An 18,490-nucleotide genomic window follows, 5' to 3' on the forward strand; every position below is an offset into this window, starting at 1 on the left:
TAACTCTTCTCATAAAGTTATTTATTTTTATAATTATATAATTCTTGATTTTTGTTCGAAACTTATATTCTTAAATTCTTAAATTGTTTTCAAAAATTATTATTTCTTCACAAATTTCCTAATGTGAAAGCTCTAGTGTCTTGATGAATATTCTAGAGCATTGTTGAATGCCTTGTTATGATTGAAACAAATAAAAATCATTCTGGACCCTACTCAAGAATTGTCGCACATTACTAGTCCTATGGCAAAATGAAGTACATACTACAGTTAGGATTGTGGAAGTTTAAATGGACTTAATTTGGACAATTGTCAGCTTTTCTCTTGAAATAACAGGGTTAATATTTGGGAGAAATATTTCTTGAAAAAGAAAACTGTAGAAGTTGCTGTCACATCAAAAATCAACTTAGATACTATTAAAATTATATTTAACAGAGTTGCCATATCCAAGCTTCTATTTTTCTGTTGTCTATACACAGATGTGGATCTAAAGCAGGAAATGTGTGACTTTCTTGATTATTTAATGTTGATTACAAATTATATAGATGGGAATGTGAACTAGAGTATAATGAAAGCCAAGAAAAGATAGCCATGGCAGTTGAATTCCTCATTTAACCAATTTTGGAATTAGGAAGACACGCACAAATTAGAATTCCTCAACTTATTAAATATTTGAACTCTGACAATGTATTTGCTTTTTTTGTTCCTTGACTCTAAATGGATTATTAATACAAATATATTGCTATATTATTATGACATTTTAGGCAAAAATGTAAAGTCCTTCTCAAGCTTCTTAAATGTGGTAAATATTCAAGTACACTTAATCTATTATGTTACTACTCATTGAAATTCTAGCAACTATGAGGTAACTTTTATTATATTCTTTATAATGAACAGATGCAGGCAAGATATAGTTTACTTGCAGAGCCACTCATTAGCATTACAAAATCCCACAGAAATGGCTCTAGCATGTTTAAAGCACTATCTATCCCTATTTTTTATAAAAGAACGTGAAATAATAATTTGCAAGAATCAGTTCTCAAACTTAGTAGGAAAGCTGGACTCTGGTCCTGACATAGTGTCCTGAATGTCATGATTGTGTTCTTACAGTGCTGTCTACTCATCTGGGTTTCTGATGATAACTGGTCTAGGTGGCAATTTCTGGGTTTTGTTTTGACTTGCTTTGTTTCTTTCTTTCTTTTCTTTTTTCTTTTTTGATTTATGTAGTTTTGGAGGGCTATATTGTTCTTGGTTTTCATTTCCTCTCTGGTATTGTAGCCACAGTGACCTGTGATTTAGTAGAGTGTCTCTTCTTGAGCTGGGCATTGGACTTCTGATGGTCAGGATGACAAAGAGATATGGTTTTAGCCAGTTCAAAATATAATACAGCTATGGTTTAAAAAAAGGAACAGAAAAAAATGAAATATTTTAAATATGTCAATTCTCAATCTTAGCAAACTTTCATTCACTTACTTTTAGACCCAATTCTCAATAACAGAGTTCATGATTAGGCAAAGGGAAAAGTTTGACTAAATATTTCACCTACTGGAAGGTAAAATTTCAGGCTCAACAGAATGGACTGCCAGAGCTGAGAAAATATTTTCTCTTAATATCTAGGAATGTGATACACAGTAAAAGATGCACAAAAGTATGTCTTATAGGTAAATCCAGTTATATTTCTCTGATTCTGTGGGTGGTATCTTGTCTGTAGATGATGTATCATTGCTTATGTGCCCCAGCTTTCCATTGGCATACAGTGTGAAGGATAGACTTGGCCAAAACATTGGTAATTAAATGTCCTTTTGCTTAAGGGCATAAGAACCACACTTCTGATGAGTGAAAACACCTTTGAGAAACAAAACATGTTATTCAAAACATATGTAGTATTTTCTATGCTTGCATTTTTAAAGTAGGGGAGGCAGGTCCCTTTAATAGTATTGATTACATAAGCACATTCTTTTTAGGAAGAATCTTGTGTGAATCACAAGATTCTGCCAGAACTAAGGCAGGCTCAGGTATTCAAATGTTCCAGAGAGAGGTTTGTTTGTGATAGTTAAGTAAGGAAATATTTGATAAGTATCAGGACCTTCACCATGAGTAATTTTAAGGTGTTGTTCTGAGTCCTCTCTTAACATCTGTCATTCATTTAACAACCAGTAATTTGCTCTCTTGTAATTTTTTTTCAGAATTGTGCCATTGTTGACATTGCTGGCCAAGATATCCAGAGATAGCAACTTTTAGACAGAGTACAGGAAGCCAAGGTCTACACTAGGACATGGCCTAGCAAGTCAGAGTCAGAGATCATCATGGATGACAAACCTCATAGAGTAAAAGTCTATATAATGTCCGAAGATGAGCAGTGGAAACGCATAGGTGCAGGACAAATTTCATCCAAATACATTGAAAAGTTCCAGGGCATGTGCCTGCTTGTTCACTCAGAATCAGATGGCTCACCGATTATGGAGTACAAAATAAATCCTAATGTGCCCTATTACAAACGAGATGAGGTAATCATTTGGTCTGAAGCTGAGAACTGTGGTATGGCAATATACTTCCAGGAACCAAATGGTTGTCAAGAGATTTGGGAAGATATCTGCAAAGTTCAAGGTATAGATCCAAGTATAGAAACTACACAAGAACTTGGTGATGGTCTGGAAACTTTTGAAGATCTGCTGCCAATCTGGGATCTGGTTGAGATGCCAAACTGTGAACTCCATACACTTGAAAATATTGCAGGTTTATTTACTTATGTCAATGAATCACCAAGCCACAAGGAAAGGCTGGCACTCGTCTTGGAAAAAGGAGTTTATATTAAAAAATTGCTACAGCTTTTTCATACCTGTGAAAACCTGAAGAACATGGAAGGCTTACACTATTTGAATGCCATCATTAAAGGAATCCTGTTTCTAGATGATACACGTTTGTTTAACATCATATTTTCTGATGAATTTTTCATGGATATGGTAGGATGCCTCGAATATGACTCTACTTTGGATCAGCCAAAGCAGTACAGGGAGTTTCTGACTCAAAATGCAAAATTCAAAGAAATTATGCCAATAACACACTCCCAACTTAGGCAAACAATACAACGGACCTACAGAATGCAATATATTCATGATATTATGTTGCCCACACCATCCATATTTGAACCAAATCTTCTTTCTGATCTTACCACTATGATTATTTTCAACAAAATTGAAATAATTACCATGCTACAGGATGATAAAAAATTTTTGCTCAAAGTTCTTTCCCAGTTAAAAGATAACACTGTGGGTGATGAGAGAAGGCATGAATTGCTATTATTCTTCAAGGAATTCTGTGCATTTGCTAAGATATTAGAGAATCAAGAGAAAGATGAATTACTGAAAACATTAATAAACCTAGGAATCATGAGTGCCTTGAAAGTTGCAGTGCACATGCATGGTTACCAAATACAAGCAGCTGCTCTAGATATATTTCCTTATCTAGTAGAATATAATCCATGCCTAGTCAGAGAGTATCTACTGGAAGAAGCTCAGGATAGTGAAGATAATGATGACCTTCTCATTAATATAATGATCAAGCACATGATCTGTGATTCTAACCCTGAATTTTCACAAGGCGTCACTTTGCCAGCAGTTCTTCGTATACTTCTTGATCCAGAAAATATGCATGTCACTGCTAATGGATGTGAAAAAGAGGAATTTCTCAATTTCTTCTATACACGTTGCATGAGTAACCTCATAGCACCAATTTTGTCTACCACAATAGAGACTGACAATGCCAATAATAGGGTTAATATCTGCCCTGATAATTATCAAAATGCACAATTGCTGGAAGTAGTTTTAGAAATGCTTATTTTTTGTGTACAATACCACTCAACGTACATGAAAAATTATATTTTGAATAATAACTTACTCAGCAGTATCTTGGGGCTAATGAGTTCAAAACACATGTTTCTGACTTTGTGTGCTGTCCGGTTTATGAGAAAGATGATTGGATTTAAAGATGAAATTTACAATATGTACATAATTAAGAAAAACCTGTTTGAACCAGTTGTAAATGCTTTTATTCATAATGGACATCGGTATAATATGTTAAATTCAGCTATTATTGAGCTATTTGAATTTATAAGACAAGAAAACATAAAGTCTCTTATTGCAAACATTGTGGAAAAATTTTTTCTTGCTTTTGAATCAATTGAATATGTCCAGACTTTTAAAGGATTAAAAATTAAATATGAAGAGGAAAAGAAGAGAGAACGCCAAGTAAGAAGAAATTTACATAATATAATATACCAGAAAATATATTGCAGACGTACCAACATTATGGAGTTAAAAATCAAGGCAGACATAAGTTGTAGAGGAATTAAAGCAGGAGAAGGGGCTATTCTACCAAAGAGAAGAGACTTTCCAAGTCCTTATGACATAATTATGAAAATAAAAGAGAGAAATGAAAGTGAAAATTTAATAGAACGCAAAAACAGAAATTCATCTGAAGACTCTAAATGTTGTTCATCTCATGGGGATGGTTCTGCTAACAGAATGAGTAGGTCACACTGTAGCAGCCTGGTTCCTTTAGTGGATTACCAATGTGATACTGATGGTGATGATGATGATGATGATCTTTATGGTAATGATAAAGATGAAGATAAAGATGAAGATGAAGATAAAGATGAAGAACCCATCCAAAAAAGACCTAATCTTAGTTCATAAAATCATATGAGGCCCTCAATTTCCAATTCAATTCAAATTCTATAAATATCACAAATTGAATAATACAACTTAAAAAAACTTTTTCCTATGGACTTTTAGATATGATAGAATACAGAGCAAAAATAATGAGTAAGAGGCCTCAATTTTATCTAAAGAAAATCTCCCATAATACAGATGAAGAGTATAAAATTAACAGAAACTGAGTAATAACTTCTTATCAAGAACATCTTAATTTAGCAGTATGGTTAGGGAGGATAAAAACATTTGATAAATTAATACAATTTTTACCAAATTCTTTGTATTAGAAGCAACTGCAAAGTTTTAATTACAAAGCCTACTTTTAAAATGGATCTAGCAATGGCATTCTTTGCATAAATTGAAGATTGTTTAAAGTATATTTTGTTGTTTGGAAGACAAAGTCATATTAAAGTAAAAATAAATTGAGACTTCAATATTTCTGTGAAGATTTAACAGAACTTCAGAATTATGAATAATAATAATAGGGAAACCATTCAGTGCAATTTAGTACACATTTTCATGAATAAAGGGCTATGCTTGATCCTAAAGGAGTTGTTGTTAATGTACTTCTTTTTAGATAGACATATCAAGTATCAGTATCAATGTAGTATGATTCCTAATGTAATTTCTGTCAGTTGTTTATGGGATAAAACTGGATGCATCAAATATCAAGTTAGAAAAAGTAAATGGAGCTCTGTCCTTTTCCCTGGAGTAGTAGGTATGTGCTTGGATATGCAGACATGCACACACACACACACACATATACACACACACATGCATACATAGGCATATATATATATATATATATGTATAAAATTTCTGGTTATTGAAACAAACTAACATAAACAATTTAATAAAGGAAAATCTGACAGAGTGTGAGGGGATACATTCAATCCTGATGGGGAGTAGACACTTCAGTTTTGGGAGGAATCTAAAGCATACTGTCACATTTCACCCACAATCAAAAAGCAACTAGATAATTTCTATGACTAAATTCAATTTCTCTTCTTATTTAGTATAGGATATCAGCCAATGGTACAGTGTCACATATATTCAAGGTTGGTCTTACAACCTCACTTTTCCCAGTCTATAAACTGCCTCACTAATAGGCCAAGAAGCTTGTCTTTCAAATGTAATGTGAATTCTGTTAATTACTTACTATTATTAATTAACCTTTGCCTGCTTAACACACAAACATATAACTATTTAGGCAAAACCTCATACGGAATTACAAAAATGTGTTTAGTCAAACTGTTAAATGCCTAAATAGTCTTTAATGGTTTCAAAATTGCTCAAAATTATAAGGACAGAGTCTCTTCCTAGACTCAATCTCTGAACTGTGAGGTCTCATACCATATAAGAAAGCATAGTAGCTTTTTGTGGTGATAAAACACATGACAACAATCAATATATGGAGGCTAGAGAGATGGTTCAGCAGTTAGAAACACTTCCATAAAACTGCATTTAATCCTTATCATCTACATGGTAGGTTAGAAACATGTATAAGTTCAGTTCCCTGAGGCATGTTGCCAACTTTTGGCCTGCAGCAACACTTCATGCATGTGGTATACAGACAAGGATACAGGTGTATGTATATGTGTATATATGTCTATGTATACATGCATATATAGGTATCTGTGTATATATAGTTCTATATATGTATACATAGAAACAGATAGATGATAAATAATTTGTAAAATATAACATGGAAGAAATATTTTCTTTTGGCTTATGGCACTAAAACAAGGAACCCAAAAATGGCGGGGGAGTCATGGCACCAGATGGCAAATCACAAAGCTGGTAATCACATTTTATCCATGGACAGGAAAGAGAGAGAAGAGACAGAGACAAAGAGACAGGGGCAGAGAGAGATGGAAAGGGAGAAGGGAGAGAGAGGGAGAGGGAGAGAGAAAGAATTAGAAGTAAGTATCTCTGTATGCTCTCAAAACAAATCCTCAGTGAAGTTCTTTATCAAAGCTTTACTTTCTAAAGTTTCTAGACCTCCTTTTGTTGTCTAATTGCTCTCGCTAGAACTTCAAGTACTATATTAAATAAATATGGAGAGAGGGCAGCCTTGTCTATTCCCTGATTTTAGTGGGGTTGCTTCAAGTTTCTCTCCATTTAGTTTGATGTTGGCTACTGGTTTGCTGTATATTGCTTTTTATTATGTTTAGGTATGGGCCTTGAATTCCTTTTCTTTCCAAGACTGTTAACATGAAAGGATGCTGAATTTTATCAAATGCTTTTTCAGCATCTAATGAAATGACCATGCATTTTTTCTTTGAGTTTGTTTATTTAGTGGGTTGCATTGATGGATTTCCGTATATTGAACCATCCCTGAATCCCTGGGATAAAGCCTACTTGATCATGATGAATGATCATTTTGATGTAGTCTTGGATTCTGTTGGCCAGAATTTTATTGAGTATTTTTGCATCTATATTCATAAGGGAAATTGATCTAAGGTTTCTTTTTTTTGTTGGATCTTTGTGTGATTTTGGTATCAGCGAAATTGTGGCTTCATAGAACAAAGGGTAATGTTGTAGAACAAAGAACAATGGGTAATGTTCCTTCTGTTTCTATTTTGTGGAACAGTTTGAAGAGTATTGGCATTAGGTCTCCTTTGAATGTCTGATAGAATTCTGCACTAAAGCCATCTGTTCCTGTGCTTTTTTTGGATCAGAGACTGTCAGTGACTACTTCTATTTCTTTAGGGGTTATGGGACCATTTATATGGTCTATCTGATCCTGATTAAATTTTGGTAGTTGGTATCTGTCTAGAAATTTATCCATTTCATCCAGATTTTCCAGTTTTGTTGAGTATAGTCTTCTGTAGTAAGATATAATATTTTTTTTGGATTTCCTCAGTTTCTGTTGTTATTTTACCCTTTTCATTTCTGATTTTGTTAATTTGGGTACTGTCTCTGTGCCCACTGGTTAGTCTGGCTAAAGGTTTATCTATCTTGCTGATTTTCTCAAAGAACCAGCTCCTGCTTTTGTTGATTCTTTGTATAGTTCTTTTTGTTTCAACTTGGTTGATTTCAGCACCGAGTTTCATGATTTCCTGCCTTCTACTCCTCTTGGGTGTATTAACTTCTTTTTGTTCTAAAACTTTCAGGTGTTCTGTTAAACTGCTAGTGTATGCTCTCTCCAGCTTCTTTTTTGTAGGCACTCAGAGCTATGAGTTTTCCTTAGCACTGCTTTCATTGTCTCCCATAAATTTGGGTATGCGGTGCCTTCATTTTCATTAAATTCTAAAAACTCTTTGATTTCTTTCCTTATTTCTTCCTTGACCAATGTATCATTGAGTAGAGAATTGTACAGCTTCCATGTGTATGTAGGCTTTTTGTTGTCTTTGTTGCTATTGAAGACCACCTTTATTCCATAGTGATCTGATAGGAGGCAAGGGAGTTATTTATGTCCTCCTTGAAGCCTTCCATGGTGCCCTCCATCAGCATCCAAATCATGCTTTCTTGGTGTGTTGGGGTATCCAGGACTTGCTGTTGTGGGAGAATTGGGTTTGGATGGTGCCATATTGCCTTGATTTCTGTTAGCAATGTTCCCATGTTTGCCTTTTACCATCTGGTTATTTCTGGTGTTAGTTGGGCCTATTGTTACTGGCTGGAGCTTGCCCCACTTGTGTGCCTGCAGGCCTATCTAAGCAACCCTGTGTGAGTTGCTTTCCCCTGGCACAAACTGCTATGGTGCTGCTGAGTTCCTGGGTGCAGGTGGAGTCCTGGTGCAGTGTGTCCCAAGTGATCCTCCACTCTTCGTGAAACCTGCCTACCAATCTGTTGCACAGTCACAGAAGCAAAGATGGTGGCCAAGACTTGAAGTTGTCACACAGGGGAGTATTTCCTGAAAATCAATAGCTTATGCTCTAAGGTCAGGAATTGACAAATAGAACCTCATAAATTTACAAAGTTTCTGTAAGGCAAAGGACACTGTCAATCAGACAAAACGGCAACCAACAAATTGGGAAAAGATCTTTAGCAACCGTACGTCCAACAAAGGGCTAATATCCAATATATACAAAGAACTCAAGAAGTTAGACAACAGAGAGCCAAAGAACCCTATTAAAAATGGGGTACAGAGCTAAACAAAGAATTGTCATCTGAAGAATATCGAATGCCTGAGAAGAACCTACAAAAATGTTCAAAATCTTTAGTCATCAGAGTAATGCAAATCATAACAACACTGAGATTTCACCTCACACCAGTCAGAATGGCTAAGATCAAAAACTCAGGTGACAGCAGGTGCTGGTGAGGATGTAGAGAAAGACTAACACTCCTCCACTGCTGGTGGGATTGCAAGATTGTGCAACCACTCTGGAAATCAGTGTGGTGGTTCCTCAGAATACTGGGCATGATACTTCCAGAGGACCCCATTATACCACTCGTGGGCATATACCCGGAGGATTCCACAGCATGTAATAAGGACACATGCTCCACTATATCTTAGCAGCCATATTTATAATAGCCAGAAGCTGGGTCACAGATTATACTATGTTGGGTAGAGGGGCATATACATGGAGGCAGAGGATGGGAGGAGGTGTAGGGAATTTTGGGGGAATGGGGGCTTTTGGAAAGGGGGATATTGGGAAAGGTTTTACCATTGGCAATGTAAATGAAGAAGATATCCAATAAAGAATATATTAATACCCAGAAGCTGGAAATAACCCAGATGTCCCTCAAAGGAGGAATGAGTGCAGAAAATGTGGCATATTTACACTATGGAATACTACACAGTGATTAAAAACAATGAATTCATGAAATTCTTAGGCAAATGGGTAGAACAGTAAAATATTATCCTAAGTGAAGTAACTCAATCACAAAAGAACACACATGCTATGCACTCACTGATAAGTGGATTTTAGCCTAGAAGCTTGAAATACCCAAGAAACAATTCACATATAAAAGGATGCCTAAGAAGAAGGAAGGAGAAACTGCTGGTTCTGGAAAGGCTCAATGCAGCAGTTTAGGGGAATACCAGGACAGGGAAGTGGGGCGGGGTTGATTGGGGAACAGGGGGAGGATATAGGGCATATGGGACTTTTGAGGAGGGGCAAATCCAGGAAAGGGGAAATCATTTGAAATGTAAATAAAGAATATAACTGGAAAGAGCCCAGATCTCCCTCAATGGAGGAATGGATACAGAAAATGTGGTATATTTACACAATGGAATACTATTCAGCAATTAAAAACAATGAATTCATGAAATTTTTAGGCAAATTGTTGGATCTGGATAATATCATTCTAAGTGAGGCAACCCAATCACAAAAGAGTACACATGGAATGCAATCTCTGATAAGTGGATATTAATTAGCCCAGACGCTCTGAATACCCAAGGCACAATTAGCGTAACAAATGACACTCACGAAGAAGTAAGGAGAGGGTCCTGATCCTGGAAAGGCTTGATCTAGCATTGGAGGGGAGTATCAGGACAGAGAAAAAAGAGAGAGGTGAATGGAGAATGAGTGGAGAGACAAAGGTTTATGGGACATATGGGGAGGGGGGAAGTGGGAAAGGGGAAATCATTTGGAATGTAAACAAAGAATATAGAAAATAAAATATATAATTAAAAGGTTAAAAAAGAAAAAAGTCTAAAAAAGAATATATCAAATAAAAAAAAGAAAATCATTAAGATTTTCCAATTTTGTGGTGTATAGTCTTTTGAGGTAAGACCTAATGATTTTTCTGAAAGGGAAATATAAGGGTTCTTTCAAAAGTAAGTTATTTCATATGGCGTTTGGGTAAGACAAATACAAGAAAAATATTTTCCTGTAGAGGACACAGGTGAAAGGGTGTTTCACTAAGACAGAGACATGAAGGGATGTTTCACTGAAGCAGACACAGGTGAAAATATGTTTTGCTAAAGCAAATGTGGAAGGACACATATTGTCAAGAAGGACTTAACATGGTGGATGAAGTTTGATGGTATTGGTATGCCTTACAATTTTTTAATGGTCATCATTTGTCATAACTCCATAGAGAGAAACACACCAAACATTTTCTGATACAGTGCAGGTGGCTTCTTGACACTTCTGTGGGCTTGTGCAGATAGTGGTGTGGCCTGGAAGATGGAGCACAGAAAGGACAAGGTAGACCTCACAGCTGCTAAGATTGCTGGGGCCTGAGCAGCCATTGGATTGAATTGTAGGTAACCCTGCTGGTTGTCTTGGGTGTTAACAGACCTCCTAGATTGCACCAGGAACTATAGCATGTAGAGTGTAATGCAGCTCTGGGATTGCAGGGAAAGGTGTGAACCATAATACGGAACACAGAAAATATAGGGTAGATATCATATCTTGTTTACAGTTCCTTAATTGGGAATTTATTTAAAATTATATCATAGAGTAAAATTCTGTATATTATTGCTGTTTATTCTTTTGTCAGCTAGGTTTAATATTTAATAAAAATTAATATCAATGCAAAAATACTCAATAAAATTCTTGCCAACTGAATCCAAGAACACATCAAAATGATCATTCACCATAATCAAGTAGGCTTCATCCCAGGGATGCAAGGATGGTTCAATATACAGAAATCCATTAATGCAATCGGCTACATAAACAAACAAAAAGAAAAAAACACATGGTCATTTCATTAGTTGCTGAAAAAGCATTTGACAAAATTCAGCATCTTTTCATGCTAAAAGTACTGCAAAGAACAGGAATTCAAGGCCCGTACCTAAACATATTTAAAGCAATATACAGGAAACTGGTAGCCAGCATCAAACTAAATGGAGAGAAAATTGAAGCAATCCCACTAAAATCAGGGACTAGACAAGGCTGCCCGCTCTCTCCATATCTTTTCAATATAGTACTTGAAGTTCTAGCTAGAGCAATTAGACAACATAAGGAGGTCAAAGGGATACAAATTGGAAAGGAAGAATTCAAACTATCACTATTTGCAGATGATATAATAGTATACTTAAGTTACCCAAAAAATTCCACAAGAGAACTACAGCTGATAAACAACTTCAGCAAAGTGGCTGGTTATAAAATCAACCCTATTTGTTATGTGATTTGTGCCTTGGGGAGAAGGTCTTGATCCTGGAAAGGATTGATCTAGCATTGGAGGAGAATATAAGGACAGAGAAAAAAAGGAGGGAGGTGATTGGAGAATGGATGGAGAGAAGAAGTTTTATGGGACATATGGGGAGGGTGGATCTGGGAATGGGGAAATCATTTGGAATGTAAACAAAAAATATAGAAAATAAAAATAGTAAAAAGTAATAAAATAAAATAAAATCAACCCCAGAAAATCAGTAGCCTTCCTATATGCAAAGGATAAGCAGGCAGAGAAAGAAATTAGGGAAATGACACCCTTTACAGTAGCCACAAGTAATATAAAATATCTTGGTGTGACTCTAACAAAACAAGTTAAAGATCTGTATGACAAAAACTTCAGGTTTCTGAAGAAGGAAATTGAAGAAGACCTCAGAAAATGGAAAAATCTTCCATGACCATGGATTGACAGGATTAATATAGTAAAAATGGCCATCTTGCCAAAAGCAATATACAGATTCAATGCAATCCCCATTAAATTCCCAACTCATTTCTTCATAGAGTTAAAAAGAGCAATTTTCAAATTCATCTGAAATAACAAAAAACAGGATAGCTAAAACTATTCTCAACAGTAAAATAACTTCTGGGGGATCTGTATCCCGAACCTCAAGCAGTACTACAGAGCAATTGTGTTAAAAACTGCATGGTATTGGTACAGTGACAGACAGGTAGATCAATAGAATAGAATTGAATTGAAGACCCAGAAATGAACCCACACACATGTGGTCACTTGATCTTTGACAAAGGAGCTAAAATCATCCAGGGGAAAAAAGATAGCCTTTTCAACAAATGGTGCTGGTTCAACTGGAGGTCAGCATGCAGAAGAATGCAAATCGATCCATGCTTATCTCCTTGTATTAAGTTCAACTACAAGTGGATCAAGGACCTTCACATAAAATCAGACAAACTGAAACTAATAGAAAATAAACTGGGGAAGAGTTTTGAGCACATGGTCACAGGGGAAATTTTTCTGAACAGAACACCAATAGCTTATGCTCTATGGTCAAGAATTGACAAATGGGATATCATAAAATTACAAAGTTTCTGTAAGGTAAAGGACACTGTCAAAAGGACAAAATGGCAACCAAGAAATTGGGAAAAGTTCTTCACCAACCCTACATCTGACCAAGGGCTAATATCCAATATATACAAAGAACTCAAGAAGTAAGACTCCAGAAAAGCAAATAACCATATTAAAAATGGGATACAGAGCTAAACAAAGAATTTTGTTTAAAAAAGAGGAGAAAGAAATAAAGGGAATATGGAACAGTGAGAAAACAGAGATTAGAGAAGAACATTTCTGGGGTTGTTTTCTCCTCTACACATTTCTAATTGAAAAGTTACGAACAAACAAACAAACAAACAAACAAACAAAAAAACCCAATCTAATAGCTAGGGTTTCATTGCTATTAAAGAGCCCTGTGACCAAGGGAACTGTTAAAAAGGCAAAACATTCTGGCTTTTAAGGTCACTGATGAAAATTCTGGTGTAATTCTGATAGGGCTGCTTTTATGTGTTATTTGGTCTTTTTCCCTTACCACTTTTAATTCTTTATTTGTTGTGTGTATTTAGTGTTTTGTTTTTTATGTGATGCGAGGATTGTCTTTTCTGGACCAATTGGTTTGGTGTTCTATAGACTTCTTGAACATTTAAGGCAATCTTTTTCTTTAGGTTTTCTTCTGATTTTGTTGAAGACATTTTCTTGTCCTTTGAGCTGAGAATCTTTGCTCTCTTTTATTCCTATTATTCTTAGGTTTGGTATTTTCATTGTGTTCTGGATTTCCTGGATGATTTTGGGTTAGGAATAATTTTATGCTTTGTATTTTCTTTTACCACTGTGGCAATATTTTCTAAGGTATCTTCCTAGCCTGATATTCTTTTATTTCTTGTATTCTGTGGTTGATGTGTTCATCCATAGCTCCTGACCTCTTTACTAGGTTTTCTGTTCCCAGGGTTGCCTCCATTTTTTATTTCTGTATTGTTTCCACTTCAATTTTAAGGTCTTAGATCAGTTTATTCAGGTCCCTCAACTATTTGATCCTGTTTTCATATATTCTTTAAGGAATTTATTTGCTTGCTCTTTAAGGGATTCAACTTATTTACCTGTATTTCTTTCAGTGAGTTATTTATATCCTCCTTAAAGAACTTTATTATCTTCATGAGATAGGATTTTAGATCATGACCATGGTTTTCAGGTGTTTTGGGTGATCCAGGGCTTCCTGTTGTGGGAGTACTGAGATCTGATAGGGTCAAATTATATGGCTTCCAGTGATTTTTTTTCCTTGCTTTTTCCATCTGGTTACATGAAATGTAATACTATTCAGCTATTAAGAATGAGGAAATTATAAGCTTTGCAAGCAAATGGATAGAACTAGAAAACATCATCCTGAATGAGGTTACTCAGACCCCAAAGGATATGCATTATATGCACTCATTAATATGTGGACATTAGCTGAAAAAGTACAGAACACCTAGGATACAATCCATAGAATTCAAGAAGATTAACATTCAGAAGGACCCAAAAGAGGGTCCTACAACCCCACTTGAGAGGGAGAAGATAACTATCGTGGGAGGCAGAGAGAGTGTTGGAGCTGTGTGGGAGAAAGGATAAGGAGTTGAAAAGGGGAACACAATCAGGTATGGGGGTGGAGACAAGAGAGAAGCCTTGAAGGCCAGCCCAATGAATATAAATACACAACCTTGAAGAGTGGGAGGTTAGGCACCCTCTAGAAAGTCCCATAGACCTAGGGGGGTAAGAGACCCTCAGGATCAAAAGGAGGAACCTGAGAAAATAGGTCCAACAGTGGGGAAAGGGAACTTGTAGAGTCAACCTCCAGTAGAAAGAACATCAAGTAGAGGGATGGGATTTCCATCCCACAATCAAAAATTCTGACCCAGAATCATTCCTGTATAAAAGAACTAAAGGGACAAAAATTGGAAAGGAGAATAAGTGAAAGACAGTCAAGTGTCCTGACAATCTTTGGATCTATCTCAAGGGATGGCTCCAAGGGCTAACATTATTACTGATGCTATGGTGTGCTTACAGACAGGATTCTGGCACAGCTGTCCTCTGAGAGGCCCAACAAGTGTCTCAAACAGATTCAGATATATACATCTAAACACTGGACCAAAGTTGAGGACCACTGTGGTGGAATATGGAAAAGGCTGGAAGAGGCTGAGGAGGAAGTTGCCCTCATAGAAAGACCAGCAGTCTCAACTAACCTGTCCCCTAAGATCTCTCAGACACTATACCATCAACCAGGCAGCATATATGAGCTTACCTGAAGCCCTGTACACATGTATAGTAGAAGACTATTTGGTCTTGCCTCGATGGGTAAAGAGTCACATAACCCTTAGAGATGTGAGCTCCCAGGGAGAGGGGAGGCCTGAAAAGACATTCTTTTGGAGATAGGGTGAGGAGGAATGGGATAAGGGACTGTGGGGGTTACTGAGTGTGGGGCAAGAGCTGTTCCCCAATAGAGGAGCTAGAGAGAGGACCCAAGGAGCTGAAGAGGGTTGCAGCTCTTCAGAAGGAACAATAATATATACCAACCAGTACCCCCAGAGTACCCAGGGACTAAACAACCATACAAAGATTATACATGGAGTACATTTATTTAAAAGATTATGAAGTTTTGTTACAATCAGTTCTCTAATTCTATTGTGTAATTCTCAAGCTTCAAAGAAATACTGTAAAAAACAAAATTTTGAAATTGATTGGAAAGAATGTGATTAGGAATATTTATCCTATATATTTTTTATTAAAAGTCAATTCTTCCCTAAATGAAAATTTCAGTGAGAATGATAATAGGAAATGTAGGTTCTAATGAGGATAATGACAAAGAAGAGGTAACATTCTAGCCTTGGTTCCTATAAAATTATTTATTGCATCATATATTTCTACAACATAGCATTGAATATTTCTGCCTTCAATGTATTAACCATAGTAATCAACAGTTTGTTCAATACTTTTCTTGATTTGTTCTCTCTTTTTAGTATACATTTGTTGCAGTTTTAAAAACATGACACATGTATGCTAGGCCTATGATAAATTTCAGGAAGATGTAATGGAAATAGAATGATATTAATGAAGAAACTTAAATAGAAGGAACATACTGCTGAAAGATATACCATCAAAAGGGTTTGTTAAGATCCTCCTGTAAGTCTTCTTTTGACATTGTGGAAATCATTATGAATGACAATTTTAGCACATGAACTAGTAAGTAGAATTAAAGCAATTAACATCTAGAATTTTAGTTATTGGAACTCATATGATGATTTTTATTTATCCACTGAAGGTATTTATACAATTTCTTAACAGTTAGAAATTCAGTATTCTATTGTTATACTTATTAAAAATTATTCTTATATATGTTGTACTTGAACAGTATATTTATCATTGACTTGTATTTCTGAAAATTGTAAAAAATAGGAATAAACCAAACCGATATCTACATGGTTTTCTTTTTCATACTGGCTCTAAAATATTAACCTCACATTATTTGTTTAGAGAATTGTACTTTTGTTTGGTATTTATTAGTGTCTAATCTCTCTCAAAATGTGTGTTAATTTATATTTAGAGTGTCATTGTGGTTTGTCTAAGAATGTGCTTGTCAACCTTCCTCATGCTATTCTACAGTTTCTCATGTTATGATGATGCCCAGTTATAAAATTATTTATATTACTACTTTATAACTGTAATTCTGCTATTTTTATGAGTTGTAATATAAATATTTGTGTTTTCCAATGGTCTTCAGAGCCATCTACAGGTTAAGAACCACATCTCTAAGGTACCCTAAAAGTTAGTTTTCAAGTTATCCAATAGCTTTGTCTTAACAAATATACTATAGTGTGACTACATAGAACTTACTATGAGGTTATGAATTTAACAGAGCACTAGGGCAGCTAGGAATCAGAAGTGTTCTATGGAGGAAATAGGAAAGTGTGATGTAATTTTAATTTAGTTAAATAATAATAATGAGTATAAAGAAACTGACTACAGAAATGTCATCTGTTTTTACCTTTAAATTAGCTGGGTTTTTTTCTCTGTTAGTTTACTAGACTATTGAGTAAGATATTTGCCCTGAGTTCAGGTAATCTCTGAAAGTATGGGTATATTATTTTTATATAATTTCTTATTCTCTATTTTAAGCCACATTTTATGTATTTCAGTTGAAATTTTGGTATGTGTTTTATACCAGTGTATACAATGCATTAAGGAATAAAAATTTCTCTGTGAACTTATTGCTAGTCAGACAGAGCAGAATTGAATAGTGTACTATCAAACACTGTTAAATTTTTTAATCATTTGAAAGAGATTTTGGAAGCCCTACAGTTTAATGGAATAAGATGCAATGTAAGGTATACATTAAGATAAAATATAAAATACCAAATAACATTATTTTTCATCAATGAATAGTGTCTTAATTAGGGTTTTTAAAGCTGTGAACAGACACCACGAACAAAGCAACTCTTATAAGGACAATAATTGGTCTGACTTAAAGGATCAGGTTCAGTGCATTACTATCAAGGGGGGAACATGGCAGCATTCAGGCAGGCATGGTGCATGAAGAGCTGAGAGTTCTACATCTTCATCTGAAAGCTGCTACCAAATAATCACCCCCAAGCACCTATGACAAGTGTATTAAACCCCACATGTCCCAGTAGTGCCTCTCCTTGGGCCAAGAATATATAATCAATCACATTCCACTCCCTGACTCTGCTCTCTATAACACTCTAAGCTCAGGTTAATCTATTCCCTTGCCACTGATATTCTTGGTGCTCATTCCATGGCATAGCCATCTCTTGCAATTAGGTTTCACCAATAGCTTCTAATATGCTCTCTTCTTGGTGACAAGTCTCAACTCCTTTGCATGACCCATCAACTACAACTGAGTCTGGTCCTCCAAAAATGGCCTTCCATAGCTTCTCACAATGCCAAGACTCAGCTGCTCTTCATGACTCCTTTATGTCTTCAAAACCAGTACCACCTGAGTGCTGGAACACCTTAGACATTACCAGACAGAGCTGCAGCATGAAGTACAAACTTGGCTATCTCTGGAACACAGTTTCTGTGTGCTCTCAAAAAACACTTCCCAGAAGATCTCCCCTAAGTGATACTGGTCTCTTCTTAATCACTACCAATTTCTTAGCTACAGCTAACCAGTATCAACTATTCCAGTAGTCCCTTGTATTTTGACTCTAAAGCCAGAGACACATGGCCAAAGTAGCAGAGTTCTGCTGCTTGAAGGAACTGGAAGACAGCCCCCTTGTTCTATTACATGATCACTAGCTTTCTGTTTTCTAACTTCTTCACTGTCTAAGCTTGGTGGACTTGTATCTTGCTCTGTAGATTTATGTAAATTTTAAAGATCCATGATGCCCATCTCCTGTGATTACAGGTATGTTGCACCATGCCTAGATTTAAGTTTTTCTTCTCCTAGAACTTGTTGTGTTCCAGGATGGCCTTGAGCTCAGATGGCCTTGGACAATCTGCTTGGCATTATCTTCTGTGATTAAAGGTGTACACCACCATGTCTGGATCTAAACATAGCTGGGTAGGCTCTTGCCTCAAAATTCCACTCATTTAATTTGCTATCCTATTGAACAGAGGATTCAGCTCATTTTACTTTTTGGTGACCCTTTAATTCCCAAAGCATATGTTTTATATTTTCCCTTTCTATGCTTGTCAAACAATCTTCGTAAGACTTAGCC

The 18,490-nt window shown here is 35.8% G+C and overlaps 1 protein-coding gene across 1 annotated transcript; it reads left to right on the forward strand.

The window, feature by feature from the left end:
- Window positions 1–2,276: 2,276 nt before the first annotated feature.
- On the forward strand, window positions 2,277–4,691 carry LOC127675667 (protein PPP4R3C-like). The gene has a single exon (XM_052171726.1). The coding sequence runs from the start codon at window positions 2,304–2,306 to the stop codon at window positions 4,689–4,691; it is 2,388 nt and encodes a 795-aa protein (XP_052027686.1). The 5' UTR covers window positions 2,277–2,303.
- Window positions 4,692–18,490: the final 13,799 nt, after the last annotated feature.

Source organism: Apodemus sylvaticus, chromosome X, assembly GCF_947179515.1.
Source record: "Apodemus sylvaticus chromosome X, mApoSyl1.1, whole genome shotgun sequence".
Lineage (NCBI taxonomy): Eukaryota > Metazoa > Chordata > Mammalia > Rodentia > Muridae > Apodemus > Apodemus sylvaticus.